This window comes from Malus sylvestris, chromosome 8, assembly GCF_916048215.2.
Source record: "Malus sylvestris chromosome 8, drMalSylv7.2, whole genome shotgun sequence".
Classification (NCBI taxonomy): domain Eukaryota; kingdom Viridiplantae; phylum Streptophyta; class Magnoliopsida; order Rosales; family Rosaceae; genus Malus; species Malus sylvestris.
In genome coordinates, this window is record NC_062267.1 from 21,854,466 (window position 1) to 21,871,510 (window position 17,045).

Genomic DNA, 17,045 nt, shown 5'->3' on the forward strand with positions numbered 1-17,045 from the left:
CTACCTCTTTTGCCTATTATTTAGTTATGATTTCTGTTGGAGTTTTGCAGAAAATATGATTTGAGAACAAAACATGAATTTCATGGTTAATATACGAGAAAACAAAGGAATTCATGAGATGGGCTGCGTGAGGTTTGCTGGACTTGTGCAAGTCAGTCTAATATTGGGATATGGGGCAGCGCAAAATAGTCTAAATTGTGTAAATTGGCAAGCCCAGGTTTCTAATCTAATTGGTGGGGCGGTGCTGCTCTAATTTCCTAATCCAAATTAGTGCTCATAATGTGTGCCACAAGGATTGGTATTAATCTCCTTGTTGCGTCAGATAAAAGGAAGTAAAGAAGGCAACATAATAAGGACACCAGCGGCACAAATTGAAGGAACCTCCAAGCACATTCACTCGTATAATACAGAGAGGGAGAGAGAAGCCGAGAGACCTCAAGAGTGTACTACTATCAACAGTGTACTACTACTTTTAATATTTGATAATAAATTGTCTTTTCAATGTTTTCACTTGTGTGAGAAGTCTGAAGTTCAATTTTAATAAATGATGGCATGTCGTGTGACTTAGCCAAAATTTGTACTAGAAGAAAAAGAAAAAGATTTCAACTTTGGGCCCTTTTTTAGGTTGGGAAACCCAAATAAGTGTCACCCATCTATTTAAACCCAAAGCCCATTCTAACCTAATCGACCTACACAATATTCAAAAAATGTCAACCGAAGCCTAAGCAGGCAAGTAACATTTTACCACAGTAGTCGAAAAGTGTTGAATCATTGCATAACGCAATAAGCCATGAATTTAAACCCTTAATCTAACATCGAATCAAATAAAATCTATTGTTTGATAAAAAATTAAAAAAAATTAAAAAAAAAAAAAGAGAAAAAAAAACAAAGCTCAAGCAGAGAAAGAGATAGGAAACCCAAATGCCAAATTCAAAGTGTACAAATTTCACAGCCGAAGCCCGCCGAAGAGCGGTTGACACGACATGTCCAGCTGGCACAAGTTGAATCCCCCTCACAAACCTGCAACGTGTCAGTCACCCTCTTGCCCCAAAGGCACGCCGTGGACTTGTCCGTCGGTCGTCCCCCGCCCTCGTCACAAAACTCCGAAATGTAAAACATCAACTTCAGTTCTCAGCATTTTTCTCTGAATTTCTGCGAATTTATTTCCAAAACCAAGAAAAATTAATATCCAAGAGATCCCAAGGAAATCGGAAAATGAAGGCGGAGGCTTTGACTCTGGTTCTGGTCAACTTGGCCGGTATCATGGAGCGAGCCGACGAGTCGTTGCTGCCGGGCGTCTACAAGGAGGTCGGCGCCGCTCTCCACACCGACCCGACCGGGCTCGGCTCGCTCACGCTCTTCCGGTCCATTGTGCAGTCCGCTTGCTACCCAATTGCGGCGTACCTGGCCGTGCGCCACAACCGTGCCCACGTCATTGCCTTGGGCGCCTTCCTCTGGGCCGCCGCTACTTTTCTCGTCGCGTTTTCCTCCACTTTCACCGAGGTAACTTGGACAGAATTGGTTCTGTTTGGCATCCCCCGTCTTGGGTTTTGTTTTGTTTCTGAAATTTTCTCGGTTGCCAAGCAGAAAGTTAGTGTCTTTATTGGGTCGTAGCTGCTGATTGTGATTTCAATTTGTGGAGTTGTGGATTGGGTTTTCCAGTAATGGTGGTTTGATGTGACTGTTGAAGATTAGACTTGGATTGCTATTTATAGTAGTATGGGTTCTTTTTTTTTCGAATTTAGAACAACTGTTGAGAGAGTATATAAATGCATGAGATACTAGTATGATCGAATAATCGAACTTGGAGCAAAGAGTTTGGGGATGTTTTGTGTCAACTTCTACAACTTCTAGTATATTTCTATGTTAGTTATAAGTGAAGAACTGCTTGAAAAGCTTAGGGAGGCAAATAAAAGGAATTTAAACATAATGGTTGCTTGTTGCTTCGGTTTCTAGCTAAATGAATGGTGTACATTACCTACGCAAGTAGGTGATTTAAATTTTGGTTTGAGTGTGATTGAGTGGTTGTGGTGGATGAATTTCACTTAACGGACATATTTGGCCGTTCTAGCAGAGACAGTGAGATTTGGTGATATTGGTCTTTTCATAGAAATTATGGTATCAATAGTTGAACTCGGATGCAATGCATGTGTTCTCTGGGTAACTCAAATATATAGGTATGGTTTCAATAGTTGAACTCAGATGCAATGCTTGTGTTTTTGAGTTAACTCAAATATATAGATGTGCAATCAAAATTTGTTTCTTTTGAAACAAGTAAAAGCCTTGTAGAAATGAACGCATAAGTTGAGCCCAAGAGGAGTTTAAAATTTGGTGGGAGCTTGATTCTTTGGCTCAGATTTTGGATATATTGACATGATAAAAGAGGATTCGTTGGTAAAGTTTATATTTTTTTTGTTAAAATGATACCCAAAGTGTTACTTCCTTATTGTCATGCATAACCGATATTGACAGTTTCACTTCTATCCCGCCTCTTATTCGGTACTTATCAAATCAGAAAAGAACAGCCCAAAGGACGTGCATGTGAATAAGTTATATCGGTATAAAATCTTGTCACAGAAGATAGAAAAGTAAAGTGTTTGTTATGAAATAGGGCTTTGCCAAGTTAATTTATTATAATTGTCATTTTACAATGCATGTATTTGAACTTAATCGATTAGAAAGGGAGTTATTTACTAAAGTTATCAAAACAAAAGGACAGAAGTTTCATTAAGTTGAGCGCGATTCCAGCTTGTTATATCCACTTTGAAGTCCTTCAGCTTTTATTGATCAGGTGGCTATATCCAGAGCTTTGAATGGGATTGGCCTTGCTCTAGTTGCTCCGGCTATGCAGTCCCTTGTAGCTGACTCAACTGATGACAACAACCGCGGTATGGCTTTTGGATGGCTTCAACTAACTGGCAATGTTGGTTCGATAATTGGTGGCCTTTGTTCGATATTAATAGCTCCAATAACAGTCATGGGTATCCCTGGATGGAGAATTTCCTTTCACCTTGTTGGATTAATTAGTGTTTTAGTTGGTGTTTTAGTCCGTCTGTATGCTACTGACCCACACTTTCCAGATGGCGAAACAAAAGATAGCAGTCAGAATTCCAGTAGTTCCTTGTGTTCACAAGTGAAGGAACTGGCCCTTGAAGCTAGGTCGGTTGTTAAAATTCCTTCTTTCCAGATTATTGTGGCGCAGGGCGTTACTGGTTCGTTTCCCTGGTCAGCATTGTCATTTGCACCCATGTGGTTGGAACTCACTGGCTTCTCTCATGGGAAATCGGCTTTCCTCATCGCCTTGTTCGTGATTGGAAGTTCCCTTGGTGGCTTGTTTGGAGGTAAAATGGGAGATATCCTTTCCACACGTCTTCCAAATGCAGGAAGGATTATACTAGCACAAATAAGCTCCGCAACTGCCATTCCTCTTGCAGCAGTTCTTCTGCTTGCATTACCTGTGGATCCATCTACGCCTGTCATCCATGGTTTCATGTTGTTCTTCATGGGATTCTTTATTTCATGGAATGCTCCGGCTACAAACAAGTAAGTCTTTGAAATTTCTTTTCGACATATAGATTAGATTTATATTTCGTAGTTCTGTCTGTCTTTAATGTCCCTTACTCTTTTGCAGAAAGTAAATTGAAATGACTAATGTGTTAAATTTGATGTCATGGTCCATGCAGTCCCATTTTTGCGGAGATAGTTCCTGAGAGATCGCGAACAAATGTATATGCTTTGGACAGGTCATTCGAGTCCATACTCTCATCATTCGCTCCTCCAGTAGTTGGGATATTGGCTCAACACATGTATGGTTATAAGCCAGTTCGTCAAGGGTCCAGTGCATCTGAAGAGATTACCACGGACAGAGGGAATGCTTTGTCGTTGGCAAAAGCACTATACACAGCAATAGGAATTCCAATGGCTCTCTGTTGTGTCATCTACTCATTCCTATACTGTACCTACCCAAGAGATAGGGAGCGGGCTCGGATGGAGGTTTTAATCGAAGCAGAGATGCAACAAATAGAATTAGAAGATTCGCCTGCTGGAGAAGAATATTCACGTGCTCGGTTTCCAGAGTCGGAAGAGCTGTATGTGAATGATGAAACTGTCATTGATGTGGAGTATGAGGGTGAGGATGCTGCTGGTTCCGATACCGATGAACAGACACTGCTGTACCGCCAGTTAACGTTTGCCAATATGAGCCGGGAGTAATCAAACCGGAATCTCACTGAACACTACAACTTCATTTATGCACATCCAAATACTATAAATGTGCAGAAGAATGGTACCCGTCCTGTTTTGACCCCCGACCGGAAAATGAGCTAGAGAAAGGTTCTTTGTTTTCTTTGTTAGCTTTCTTTCCTTTGTATCCTCTTACTTTCTCGAGAGAAATATTTGGATAAAACGGTCATACCACGTCAATTTTGCGTATGTGATATAACAAATTGATAACGAGATGAAACACAAGCATTCATGGTGAATCAAGACATATTTATGTTTCTTTACATAGGAACAAATTCGAATGCTTACTCCCAAACCAACCCTATACAAAGCAGGGGAGATTGCTTGTGGCACAAGAATACTGTAATTAATTAAATGGGTTTTGTGGCAGAAATCATCACAAAACGCCCATTCCTCACTTTGGTAAAACCTACCAGTCCACATGCTTGGCAGATATCTTGTAATTCACTTTCTGACGTGAAGAGTTGGTTGCCCGACATTTGCTTTGTTCTCTACGAAACAAAAGACATAAAATCAACACCCAGTGAGAGTGAGATAAAATAGAGTCGTAATTCCAAACCATTCACCACATAACACACATTCAGCGGAATCCCAAATCTGCAACAATCAAACTTTGGAGTGGAACCGATGTACCTGTGCTATGTTCCTTTGAAATGGGATGAGCGAAAAAGGCCCGTCCCATATGAAAGTGGTTGCAACAAACACCCCGCCGGGTCGCAGGACTCGACTAATTTCAGCAACCTTCAAAACCACAGCTACCAAATTACTCAGGAGAAACTACCAGGTTAAACTAAAACTGGAAAACTGGGGAGAAAACACATTTGGTTCTACCAGATAATGTTAATATTACATCTGCACAGATAATATTACATCTTCCTCCAAAGCAAGGCTGGCTATTTTCTTATTTTTCTTCAAGAAATCTTAAAGGTATGTAGTTGAATGTGCCCAAAATGAAAAATGTTTCATTAACTTATTAGAGACAAATTTATTAGCATCAAGGACATGTAAATACTTTTCACCGCTGCTAATACGTTAAGATTTGTGCCTTACAGGTAGTCAAAACAAGCAGCACGGTTAGCTCTAACACCGTATACACACACACACACACACACACACACGTACAGCTGATGATGGTGAAGGCCAACAGTGTATGGCAGCACCAGCATGCACTGCATCGACAGAACTAGTAGCAAAGGGAAGCCTAGAAATATCAGCTCTGACCAGGATCATGTTCCTAATAAAAAAACAAACTTAATCAGGCAAAAAACAAAATTGATAACAAAATTTCTGAAACATCCCTAAGAAGTTCAAACCGGATGGAATTTTAAACTTTGAGCTTTATCATCTAAATTTGAATGAAAATTTCAAGGTTCTGTACTCTTTGGGAAAGTTATCCTCCTGCTGAATGAATCCATAGCACTCTTTCAACATGTTCTCTGAGTAGTCCAAGGCAACAACAAGAGAAAATAATCCGCTCTTAGCGAAAAGTCTAGAAAACATCCCACTCCCACAACTTGCATCAATGATATTTCCACCACCCAAGACTGGCTTTAAGATATCCTTAATCAACTCAAACTGCAATAAAAAATATGCCGCGGTTAGCAACTCAACAACCTCCTTTGGCAAGACAAATGAGTACACACTGGTAAAATATGACTGTTTTTTCAGTTTTTCAAACAACTACATTGCAACACAATGATTTTATCTGTTTTTCGATGCCGTGATCAGAATAGAGCACTTTTTCTACCCTTTCTTTTCTTTTCGAGAGAAACGTTAACTGGCGATCATTGGCAGTGGAGCTTCTTAATTTAAGTAAATACTATCCTTAGGCCCGAAATAAAATACTTCAATAGAAAATTGATTTTCACTTCATAATTCATATGTAACCGAACGAAATGGACTATGTCGTTCCCTGTCCAAAACTCCAATATTATATGAAATATTGTCCGTCGGCACACTTCGCAACTTTCTAAAGGTTGTATGACAGTATGAGTTACAACGCAACCTATCAAATACTCTATTTTGAAATTTAGAAAGGACATTTGATAAGCCATTGAGATGATAAAATCTGAAATAAAGTAACTGATCATCTTACCTCTTTCTCTGGGCCAGGAAATCCACCCCATACAGTAAAGCTTTGACGCCAACCCCTCTCATAGAGGTACGATACCAATGGAGTCCTGATGCAACAAAAAGTCACTAATCAACATATAGAGATGCATAGTTTCAACATATTCATGAGGTATTAGGAAGTACTATTGGTAATGCTTTGAAAATTGTAATGTGGTAGATGCAATCAGTTCAACTAGGTTCATGCCTCATCTATGCCAGAGAGAATAAAGTTGACCACAACGGGTCTATGAGAACAGAAAGAATCTCATTCACATAATAAGAGTCAAAGAAGATACATGATCTCCTAACATATGTACCAAATCAAGCGGCAAAAGATCAATAGACTAAACATCAGATGTTATTCTGCACCATAAGCCCATAACTAAAGCCTAATTTTGTTTTTACTATGCGAGATATATTCAAAGAGATGGAGAAACTAAAAGGATTCAGGCCCGACTCTACTTCGGCCATGTTTATTCACCATCCCCATTTAAAATTCATTGCAAAACCAAATGATTACCGCATATGATTTGTACAATTAAAGCTAAATACAATTTCAATACCTAAACATTTCTGTGGAAACGGGCTTTGATTCCCCATAGTCCTTTGCGCCACTTGCTGTTGTCAGGTCAATATGTGTTTCGTTGCCAAAGTAAGTCTTCTTACAAGTCCTACATTGAAAACTAGACCCAGAAACAGACTCACTGCAAAAGCATGCCACTCCCAAAATGAACGAAAAGCGAATCAAAATTATACAATGCAACCTCAAGTAATTATAAATATAGCTTACACAGATAAGCCTGGATCACCGGAACTTGAAAATGGATCGTAGCATATCGGACAAGCTAAAATGTTGTTGCTGCTGATGCCATCATTTTGCACCACAACTGGTTCCTATTGTTCATGAAGCAAGCAATTTCAAACCTTAATCTCAAAAATAAACATTAACTCAATCAAAATTAAGGCTTTTCAAAAGATTTCAACTCTTACTGAAGGCAATATAGTACCAGGAAAATAAAAGCTCCAAACTTTTCCTCTTTCCTACCGTTTATCGGCAACCAAACAGACAAAACTACAATTGGGTTTTCAATTTTCTATTCCATGAACTGATTCGATGAATTGAAATGATGAAATAAAGCAAGAAAACAAGCTAAATGCAACGTACGGTTGGCTCGACTCCGACGACGGCGGAGTAAGCAGCAGCTCGAACTTTGATTGCCGCCGCGAAAGAGCGCTTGAAAAGCGGTGAAGCGGCAGAAGTCCTGAGCTTTAGAAGACAAGGCCTCGAATTACCGAGTTGACTCAGAAGAAACGGTGAGCAGAGGTTGCCGACCACCGTCTTCATGATCGCTCTGTTTTGGTTTGTGGTGGTGACTCCGAGTCTGAGTACTAATGTTACAACTTTCGATTTTGTTTAATTTTTAATTTTTGTTAATTTGGTTGGAATTATTACGGCTTTTGGTTTTGTTTGTTCGAATTTGGGAAAGATGATTAGCATGAGCCGACAAAAGCCCAGGATCGTCTGGATTATTTTACTTTGATGATGGACCGTCAGGACAACAGATCCATATGCCGAATGAGCGTTGGTAGTCGGTAGGGAATCTGAGTGGCAATCTAAACACTGTAACAACAACAAAGTCTTATTTTATTATGTAGAATCAGTTGTATAAATTTTAAGTAATTTTAACGAAAAGTTCCTGGTAATGTTCACTTTAACGAAAAACCACATTTTTACACTAAAAAGTCAATCCTGGTACTATTCACTTTACCCTTTATTTTGTCCTTATCATTAAAACTCAAAGTTTTCAAGCTCTTTTCATTAGTTTTCCTTAAATTTTAAATGTTACTGTGCTTGATTTTGCATCAAATCTTTTGAGCTTCAAGTACTTTAAGTTTTTTTCTTCTTAAAAGCAAGTTCTTCCCTCCCAACTGCTAGGGGATTGGGTGATTCAACCAACCAAAACCAATAAAATGAGCTCCAGCCAATGCCAAATAAGTCGGACTACAATAAAAAGGAGAAGCCATGACTACTCAATCGGGACAAATTGCCCAACTCAACGCCTAAGGCAGTGTGATGACAAAGTGATGTCACCCATGTTTTAATTTTTTTGCGTTAGGCGGGTGGGCTTCAAGCGTGAGTGGATTGATCAACCATGTAGCCATTGGGCTCGCGCTGCAGATGCTCTCACGTCCCAGTCATTCTATCTTACGTTCAGATTTTTCAACAAAAATGTTTTTTTTCTTCAAAGAAAGAAAAATCTGAAGAAAAAAAACAGTAATTAACTATTATGGCCCACGTGGCACAATATGGGATGGAGAAGCACTTAGCCAGTTAAAGTCAATTGCCCCGGCAATTTCTTTATAGGGTGGAAAAGCACTCAGCCAATTACTATTCGCTAAGGCAGTAATTACATTTGCTCAATAGCCCATACAATTTATTTTACGGGGTGGAGATGCACTTGGTGATTTACTGTTCACCAAGACAGTAATTGCCTTTACTCGATAGCCGAGGAAATAATTGCCTTAGTTGGTTGGAGTTGCTCTAAAGTCTATTTCCAAGTTTTCCTCAACGCTTTTCACCCTAAGGTTCTATTACATAATCACTTTTTCTCACCGGAGCATATGTGAGTCTTTGTTTCATATGTCCAAACAACCTTAACCTACTTTCTCTTATCTTATCTTCAAATGCGGTCACTCGTACTTTACTTTGGATCTCGTTCTTAATTTTGTCATTCTCGTATGCCCACACATCCAACGAAATATTATGCTTGACCGATCAACATTCCGTGCAATAAAGTATTGTAAGCCTTATTGCCATACGACAAAAATTTTGCTTGACATTTAGTGTCATACAATGATTGTACAATACACCCTATGCACTCTTACACTTCATCCAACTTGTATTTTATGGTTTAGATCTTTATCCAATTCCCCGTTCTTTTGCAAGATAGATCCAAGATAATGAAAGTGCTCACTTTTTTATACTTCCCGATCCCTAATCCTCACCCCAAATCTCATTTGGACCTCATCCCACTGAACTTGCGCTCCATAAACTCTATTTTGACCTACATAGGCGAAGCATTTAGATTCCAACACTTCCCGCCAAAGGTTAAACTTCACATTTACTCTACACCGTTAACTCATCCATTACCAATGAAAAAAGGTAAGAATTTATAGCTGAGTCTTGCTCTATCATACATATCCTTTATTGTTTGAATAATGCTACTCGTACTCCTTTCTTCTCTAGAATCCTCCAAAAAATTTCTCTTATGACCATATCATACGCGTATTCTAGGTCTATAAAGATCATGTGCAAATCCTTTTGCATATCTTTATATCAATCTATCGATCTTTGTAAGACATATTTTGCCTCCATAATGGATGCCATGACATGAACTCGAATTGATTGTCTGAGACTCGTGTCTTTGGATGACAATGGTTCGGGTTGGGAACGAAATGCCATATCCAATCCTTATAACCACAAAAATTAAATATTCATAATTGCAAATTAACCATTGGAGATTATCCATAACTATACTCATCGGGTAACGAATTCCTCATCGGTTAACGGGTATAGCCTTTTATGTTTATGCAAAAAAAATTATTTGTTCAACTGACACATTATATTTTAATAGATAATAATTATATTACTTAATATCCACATCCAAATCTTCAAAATCACAACAATACATTTTGGAGATGTTCATGATAAGCTATTCACAGTTTTTCCCCTTATCTAAAAAGTACCTAGATGTTCATACCCAAATCCGCCCCATTCGGACAGTTATCCATGGTTATCGTGTTTAACGGTTGAATTGCCATCTCTACGTGTGCCCTCTTGCGTCTATGCTCAATTAATCTTTCCCAAAACTTCATTGTACGACTCATTAACTTAATACCCATATAGTTAATGCAGTTTTGTATGTCGACCTTTTTTTTTTTGTCAAACTAAGTTACTTTCATTAAATACAAGACTAGTACAAGGAGAAGAGAGCCCAAAAGTAAAAATGAGAGGAAACCAACATCCACCACCAAGTCAATCGACGAGCCTTCATTGCAAGGCCACTATCACCAAGAGAAAGAACCAAACAGAACAACTGAATCAACGAAAAATGGGGGTGAGCGAGCCACCCGCGCAGTGAACGGTTCTGTAATCCTACCAAATAGTGCTAAATGCACTTTAACAACCATAGAAAACCCGAGCGCACCGTCGAGGAGAAGCACCTAGGCCAAGTAGCAATGGTTGGTACTTGAGGACATGCGATGGAAAGAAGCATCGAAGAAAGAGAAGTGCATAAAGGCCCCGATGTGAGACAAACTCAGGGAAATTGTGACAAAGCCCAAGGAATTGAGACAGAGCTCAAGAAAAGCCAAAGTAAAGCAAAAGTAGAGTAGTGCAGGAAAAAAAACGGAAACAGAGGAGGAGAAAAAGGAAAGTAAAGAAAAGCTTGAAAGGGGGAAGCAAAGGGGTTGGTGGGGGTAAGGGGGGAAGAAAGGTGCTTGGAAGGGAATAAGTGGGGGAAATCGGAGGAAAGGGTGGAAACCAAAAGAACAGGGTGGAAGAAATGGAAAGATGAGGAGGCTGAAAAAAAAGGGAGAGATAGTGAGAAAGGGAGGAAACAAAAGGGTGGAAAATGGGGAGGGAGGAGGGTGAGGAGAGGAAGGCACTGGGCTGCCACTGACCCTAAGCCGGAGCCCAAGGCCGACAGCAAGGAGGGTTTTAGAAGTTTAGGGGTTTTTGGGAGAGAGACAGGCACGTATGTTGCCTTTTTTAGTAAATAGACACCAAAATGATTTTTCACCACTCATTTGGCACCTTCTTCATTTTCAACGTCTTTGTTGAAAAAAATTGTGAGCCATCTTGTACTCGTCTCCCCCAAAGCTTCATTGTATGACTCATTAACTTAATACCTATATGGTTAATGCAATTTTGAATATCCCCTCATTTTTGTAAATAGGCACTGAAGTGCTTTTTCACCACTCATTTGACATATTTATGTTTCTTTACATAGGAACAAATTCGAATGCTTACTCCCAGCACAACCCTATACAAAGCAGGGGAGATTGCTTGCGGACCAAGAATAATAAATTAAGTTGGTTTTGTGGCAGAAATCATCACAAAAAGCCTATTCCTCACTTTTGTAAAACCTACTAGTCCACAAGCTTGACAGATGTCTTCTAATTCACTTTCTGATGTGAAGACTTGGCCGCCCGATATTTGCTTTGTTCTCTACGAAACAAGAGACATAAAATCAACCCCCAGAGAGATTGAGATAAAAAGTCGTAGTCCCAAACCATTCACTACATAACGCACATTCAGCGGAATCCCAAAGCTGCAACAATGAAACGTTGGAGTGGAAAAGATGTACCTGTGTTATGTTCCTTAGAAATGGGATGAGCGAAAAAGGCCCATCGAGTATGTAAGTAGATGCAACAAACACCCCCCCAGGTCGCAGGACTCGACTAATTTCAGCAACCTTCAAAACCACAGTAATTACTCAGGAGAAACTACCAGGTTAAACTAAAATCGGAAAACTGGGGAGAAAACACATTTGGTTCTACCAGATAATATTACATCTGCACCAATATAAGCACATTTATAATCAATCCACGCCGATTTGGAGATAACTACTAAATCAGCGAGGAACGGAGGAATATGAAATTACTAACAAATTTCTGTACCAGAGTATCAGAAAAATTAAAACACGCAACAAATAGTCAAATACTATGTTTTTGTTCCCAAGGCAAGGTTAGCTATTTCTTATTTTTCTTTAAGAAATCTTAAAGGTATGTTGTTAAAATGTGCTCATAATGCAAAATGTTTCATTAACTTATTAGGAGACAAATTTATTAGCATCAAGGACTTTTCACCACTGCTAATACGTTAAGATTTAAGCCTTACAGGTAGTCAAAGAAAACAGCACAGTTAGCTCTAACACCGTATATATAACTACTTACAGCTGTTGATGGTGAAGGCCAACAATGTATGGCAGCACCAGCATGCACTGCATCCACAGAACCAGTAGCAAAGGGAAGCCGAGAAATATCAGCTCTGACCAGGATCATGTTCCTAATAAAATAAAAAAACTTAATCAGGCAAATAATGGAAAGTATATTAAACTCAGATTTATCATCTAAATTTGAATGAAAAATTCAAAGTTCTGTACTCTTTGGGGAAGTTCTCCTCCTGCTGAATGAATCCATAGCACTCCTTCAACATGTTCTCTGAGTAGTCCAAAGCAACAACAAGAGAAAACAATCCACTCTTAGCGAAAAGTCTAGAAAACATCCCACTCCCACAACTTGCATCAATGATATTTCCACCACCCAAGACTGGCTTTAAGAAATCCTTAGTCAACTCAAACTGCAGTCAAAACTATGCTGCGGTTAGCAACTCAACAACCTCCTTTGGCAAGACAAATTGAGTGCACACTGGTAAAACATGACTGTTTTTTCAGTTGTTCAGACAACTACATTGCATATTTGGCAGCAACACAATGGTTCTATCTGTTTTTCAATGCCGTGATCAGAATAGAGCACTTAGTTCAACACAATGATTCTATCTGTTTTTCATTGGCGGTGGAGCTTCTTAGTTTAAGTAAATACCATACTAACTTAGGCCCAAAATAAAATACTTTACTAGAAAATTTCACTTCATAATTCATATGTAACCAAACAAAATGGACTATGTCGTTCCCTGTCCAAAACCCCAATATTATATGAAATATTGTCCGTTGGCACACTTCGCAACTTTCTAAAGGTTGTATGACAGTATGCATTACAACACAACCTATCAAATACTATCTTTTGAAATTTAGAAAGGACGTTTGATAAAATCTGAAATAAAGTAATTGATCATCTTACCTCTTTCTCTGGGCCAGGAAATCCACCCCATACAGTAAAGCTTTGACGCCAGCCCCTCTCATAGAGGTACGATACCAATGGAGTCCTGATGTAACAAAAAGTCAATAGACGCTATACAAAGATGCATATCAACATATTCATGAGGTATTAGGAAGTACTACTGGTAATGCTTTGAAAATTGTAATGTGGTAGATGCAATCAGTTCAACTAGGTTCATGCCTCATCTATGCCACAGAGGATAAAGTAATAATGTTCACCGCAACCGCCTATGAGAACAGAAAGAATTTCATTCACATAATAAGAGTCAAAGAAGATACATAATCTCCAAACATATGTACCAAATCAAGCCGTAAAAGATCAATATACTAAACATCAGATGTTATTCTGCACCATAAGCCCATAACTAGAGCCTATTTTTGTTATTCCTATGCGAGATATATTCAAAGAGATGGAGAAACTAAAAGGATTCACGTTGACTCTACTTCGGCCTTGTTTATTCACCATCCCCATTTAAAATTCATATCAAAACCATATGATTACCACATATGGGTTGTACAATTAAAGCTAAGTACAATTCCAATACCTAAACATTTCTGTGGTAACGGGCATTGATTCACCATAGTCCTTGGTGCCGCTTGCTGTTGTCAGGTCAATATGTGTTTCGTTGCCAAAGTATGTCTTCTTACAAGTGCCACATTGAAAACTAGACCCAGAAGCAGACTCACTGCAAAAGCATGCCACTCCCAAAATCATCGAAAACAAAAATAACGAAAACCGAATCAAAATTATACAATGCAACCTCAAGGTAATCCTAAATATAGCTTACACAGATAAGCCCGGATCACCGGAACTTGAAAATGGATCGTAGCATATCGGACAAGCTAAAATGTTGTTGCTGCTGATGCCATCATTTTGCACCACAATTGGTTCCTATTGTTTATGAAGCAAACAATTTCAAACCTTAATCTCAAAAATAAACATTAAATCAATCAAGATTAAGGTTGTCCAAAAGATTTTAACTCTTACTGAAGGCAATATAGTACTAGGAAAATAAAAGCTCTGAACTTTTCCTTTTCCCTACCGTTTCTCGGCAACCAAACAGACAAAACTACAATTGGGTTTGCAATTTTCTATTCCATGAACTGAATCGATGAATTGAATTGATGAAATAAAGCAAGAAAATAAGCTAAATGCAACGTACGGTTGGCTCGACTTCGACGAGGGCACCCGAAGCAGCAGCTCGAACTTTGATTGCCGCCGCGAAACAGCGCTTGAAAACCCGTGAAGCAGCAGAAGTCCTGAGCTTGAGAAGACAAGGCCTTGAATTACCGAGTTGACTCAGAAGAAACGGGGAGCAGAGGTTGCCGACCACCGTCTCCATGATCGCTCTGTTTTGGTGTGTGGTGGTGGCTCTGACTGTGAATGGCCACTCACTCTTTGTGCACTATTATTGCAACTTTCGATTTTTTTATATTTTTTATTAATTTGGTGGGAATTATTACAGCTTTTGTTTTTGTTTGTTCGGATTTGGGAAAGATAATTAGCATGTGCCGACAAAAGTCCAAGATTATTTAGCAGGGCTGCTGGTCTCGTCTGGATTATTTTACTTTGATACTGTACGCTTGGGATAATAGATCCATATGCTAGAAATATCCAATGCCGAATGAGCGGTGGTGGGAAAACTGAGTGGCTCGATTAAACACTAAAACAATAACAAAGGTTTATTCTACTAAGTAGAATTAGATGTATGAATTTTAGAATATCATTACGCTTGATTTGTGCAAGTACTCTATGTTTTTTCTTAAGAGCAAGTCCATCCCACCCAATTATTTTGGGGATTGGGTGATTCAAGTTAACCCACCAAAATCAACAAAATGAGCTCTAGTCAATGCCCAATCGGTCGGGCTACAGTAAAAAGGAGAAGGCATGACTGCTTGAACTTCATTAATATAGACCGTTGGATCACATTTTATTTTTTGCATCCAACAACCCAAATTGTGCCACGCCATCCAACAGTAACTTTGAATTTTATTTTCTTATTTTTTTCTAAAAGTTGGAAAAACCTGGTCCATTGATTATACATCTAACGGCCTAGGTTTGGACAAGTGTCCTAGCCATTGGAATTGGATCTAAATGCGCTTGCTAGTGGGCCCCAACGCCTGCTTTTGGTCGGCTCACTCTCCTTCCTCCGCATGTGAAAGCTACGCACCTGGAACAAAAAAAATAATCGTCGCTGATGTCAGATTCGTTGATGTCAGATCCACTCAATCAGCATGTTGGGCTATTCTAACTCATGTGGTGAGTCAGGTTTCCCTAGAACCTAGTTGATTGGGTAAGGCTGGAGTGGTTTTGGGGAGCTTGGGGGGTTAGATAGCCTAAGAGCCTCTCCAAATAAGACGTCAATTTCAAAACATCAAATTTAAAATGGTTGACTTGACAATTTGATATATTGTCAATATTTTACTTCCACCTGGTATGCCAAAATTTATTGCTTCATTTATGTTTTTTTTTAACAAAAATAATAAAAGTTAGGTTGTTGTTGGTTAAAAATAATATAATAATACTTAAATATGCTAACATTTAAGATAAGACAAATGGAATGCCTTTGGAAATAGCAAAAATCAAATTTGAAGGTAGCTTCAAATTTGACATCTCTTTGTCTATGTAAGTTTAGCCTTCTTTTCCATATCATCTTTGACATCTCGGTTGGAATAAATGGTACATCATTTATTATCGTTATAAGTCTATGTGACTCATGAGTAGATTTTATATTATATATTTAACCATATTATTAGTATATTTTGGTTAATATTTTGAAAGAATTTTGATACTTTGAATTGTATTTTCAATATAGGACTTTCGATTTCCTTTGGAGCAAAACATGGTCAAATAGATGAATTTTGGAGTAATTCTAGTTGAAGGACGTTCGTGAGTCACTTGGCTTGATCGTATCAAAATTTGGAATTTTTCCACCTAGCAGTAATTTTTTGGCAATAAAATAAAGGAGCGATGCGTAGTGCTGGAATAGTGACGTTTTGGGCTTGAATTGCGTTTTTAGAGCCCAAGATGACCTCGGATGGGTTTGTTGCCTTCTGGAGATGTGTTCAAAACATCCTGATCTTCAAAACAAGCTATCATGGGTCAGATTTGAAGGATATCTGGGGCTAAAACGTGGCTAGATAAGTACTTAGCAGATTCTCCTAACTTAATTAGGACTTTATTTTATAAGATAACATATTTTGTTATTATTCTTAGTTACCTAGTTGGAACAAAAGACTACATTTTAGGGTTTGTGCGATGGCATAGCAACATATATTGCTTTGCTGTTCTCAGTTTTTTCTCTAAGCTTTCTTTTATTCAACTTCAAAGACAGAAAACTTTGCTAGGGTTCTTGAAGATTTTCTACTTTAAGGTGTTTTCATTCTTTTTCTTTATAATAATATTTCTTATGATTTTAATTATGAATTTGCGTAACTAATTTGTTTTGCTAGGGCGGAGCCTTGAGCCTTAGCATGAATATGTAATTTTTATTTAATTGCTTATGATTGATTGCATGCATACTTAGAATTATTAATCATCGTGATTAAAACTATCTAATTGTCTTAATGCCTGATCACCATTATGATCTTTAGAAAAGTAATTTGATGCAATTTTGGTCGGAATGTTCCCTGAAATTGGCGCTGGCTTCTTGTGATTAATAATTGTAATTTCAATTAAGATGAACACGACGTCTTAGGGTTGCATGGTTTTTCAAAAGGTTTTCATAAAGTATAATGAGTCTTTCATGTTCAGATTTGATCCGAACGTCTTGACGGGTTGCATATTAG

General features: G+C 38.5%; 3 protein-coding genes across 4 annotated transcripts; 1 reads left to right on the forward strand and 2 right to left on the reverse strand.

Moving 5' to 3' along the window:
• The first annotated feature begins 1,013 nt into the window (after positions 1-1,013).
• On the forward strand, positions 1,014-4,481 carry LOC126632218 (uncharacterized). The gene is made up of 3 exons (XM_050302517.1): positions 1,014-1,503; positions 2,792-3,543; positions 3,684-4,481. Exons 1-3 carry the CDS (start codon positions 1,216-1,218, stop codon positions 4,210-4,212), a joined length of 1,569 nt encoding a protein of 522 aa, XP_050158474.1. The 5' UTR covers positions 1,014-1,215; the 3' UTR covers positions 4,213-4,481.
• On the reverse strand, positions 4,412-7,863 carry LOC126632220 (uncharacterized methyltransferase At1g78140, chloroplastic-like). 2 transcript variants are annotated; one of them, XM_050302521.1, is made up of 8 exons: positions 7,520-7,863; positions 7,145-7,248; positions 6,918-7,037; positions 6,338-6,422; positions 5,621-5,817; positions 5,365-5,476; positions 4,876-4,983; positions 4,412-4,733 (listed from the first exon to the last, which is right to left on the reverse strand). In XM_050302521.1, the coding sequence occupies exons 1-8, from the start codon at positions 7,697-7,699 to the stop codon at positions 4,593-4,595; spliced, it is 1,047 nt and encodes a 348-aa protein (XP_050158478.1). In that variant the 5' UTR covers positions 7,700-7,863; the 3' UTR covers positions 4,412-4,592. The 2 variants fall into 2 exon arrangements, with proteins under 2 accessions (XP_050158478.1, XP_050158477.1); XM_050302520.1 differs by having other exon boundaries at positions 6,918-7,058; positions 7,520-7,862.
• Positions 7,864-11,299: 3,436 nt separating this feature from the next.
• On the reverse strand, positions 11,300-14,699 carry LOC126632219 (uncharacterized methyltransferase At1g78140, chloroplastic-like). The gene is made up of 8 exons (XM_050302518.1): positions 14,420-14,699; positions 14,045-14,148; positions 13,802-13,942; positions 13,219-13,303; positions 12,522-12,718; positions 12,313-12,424; positions 11,724-11,831; positions 11,300-11,584 (listed from the first exon to the last, which is right to left on the reverse strand). Exons 1-8 carry the CDS (start codon positions 14,597-14,599, stop codon positions 11,444-11,446), a joined length of 1,068 nt encoding a protein of 355 aa, XP_050158475.1. The 5' UTR covers positions 14,600-14,699; the 3' UTR covers positions 11,300-11,443.
• Positions 14,700-17,045: the final 2,346 nt, after the last annotated feature.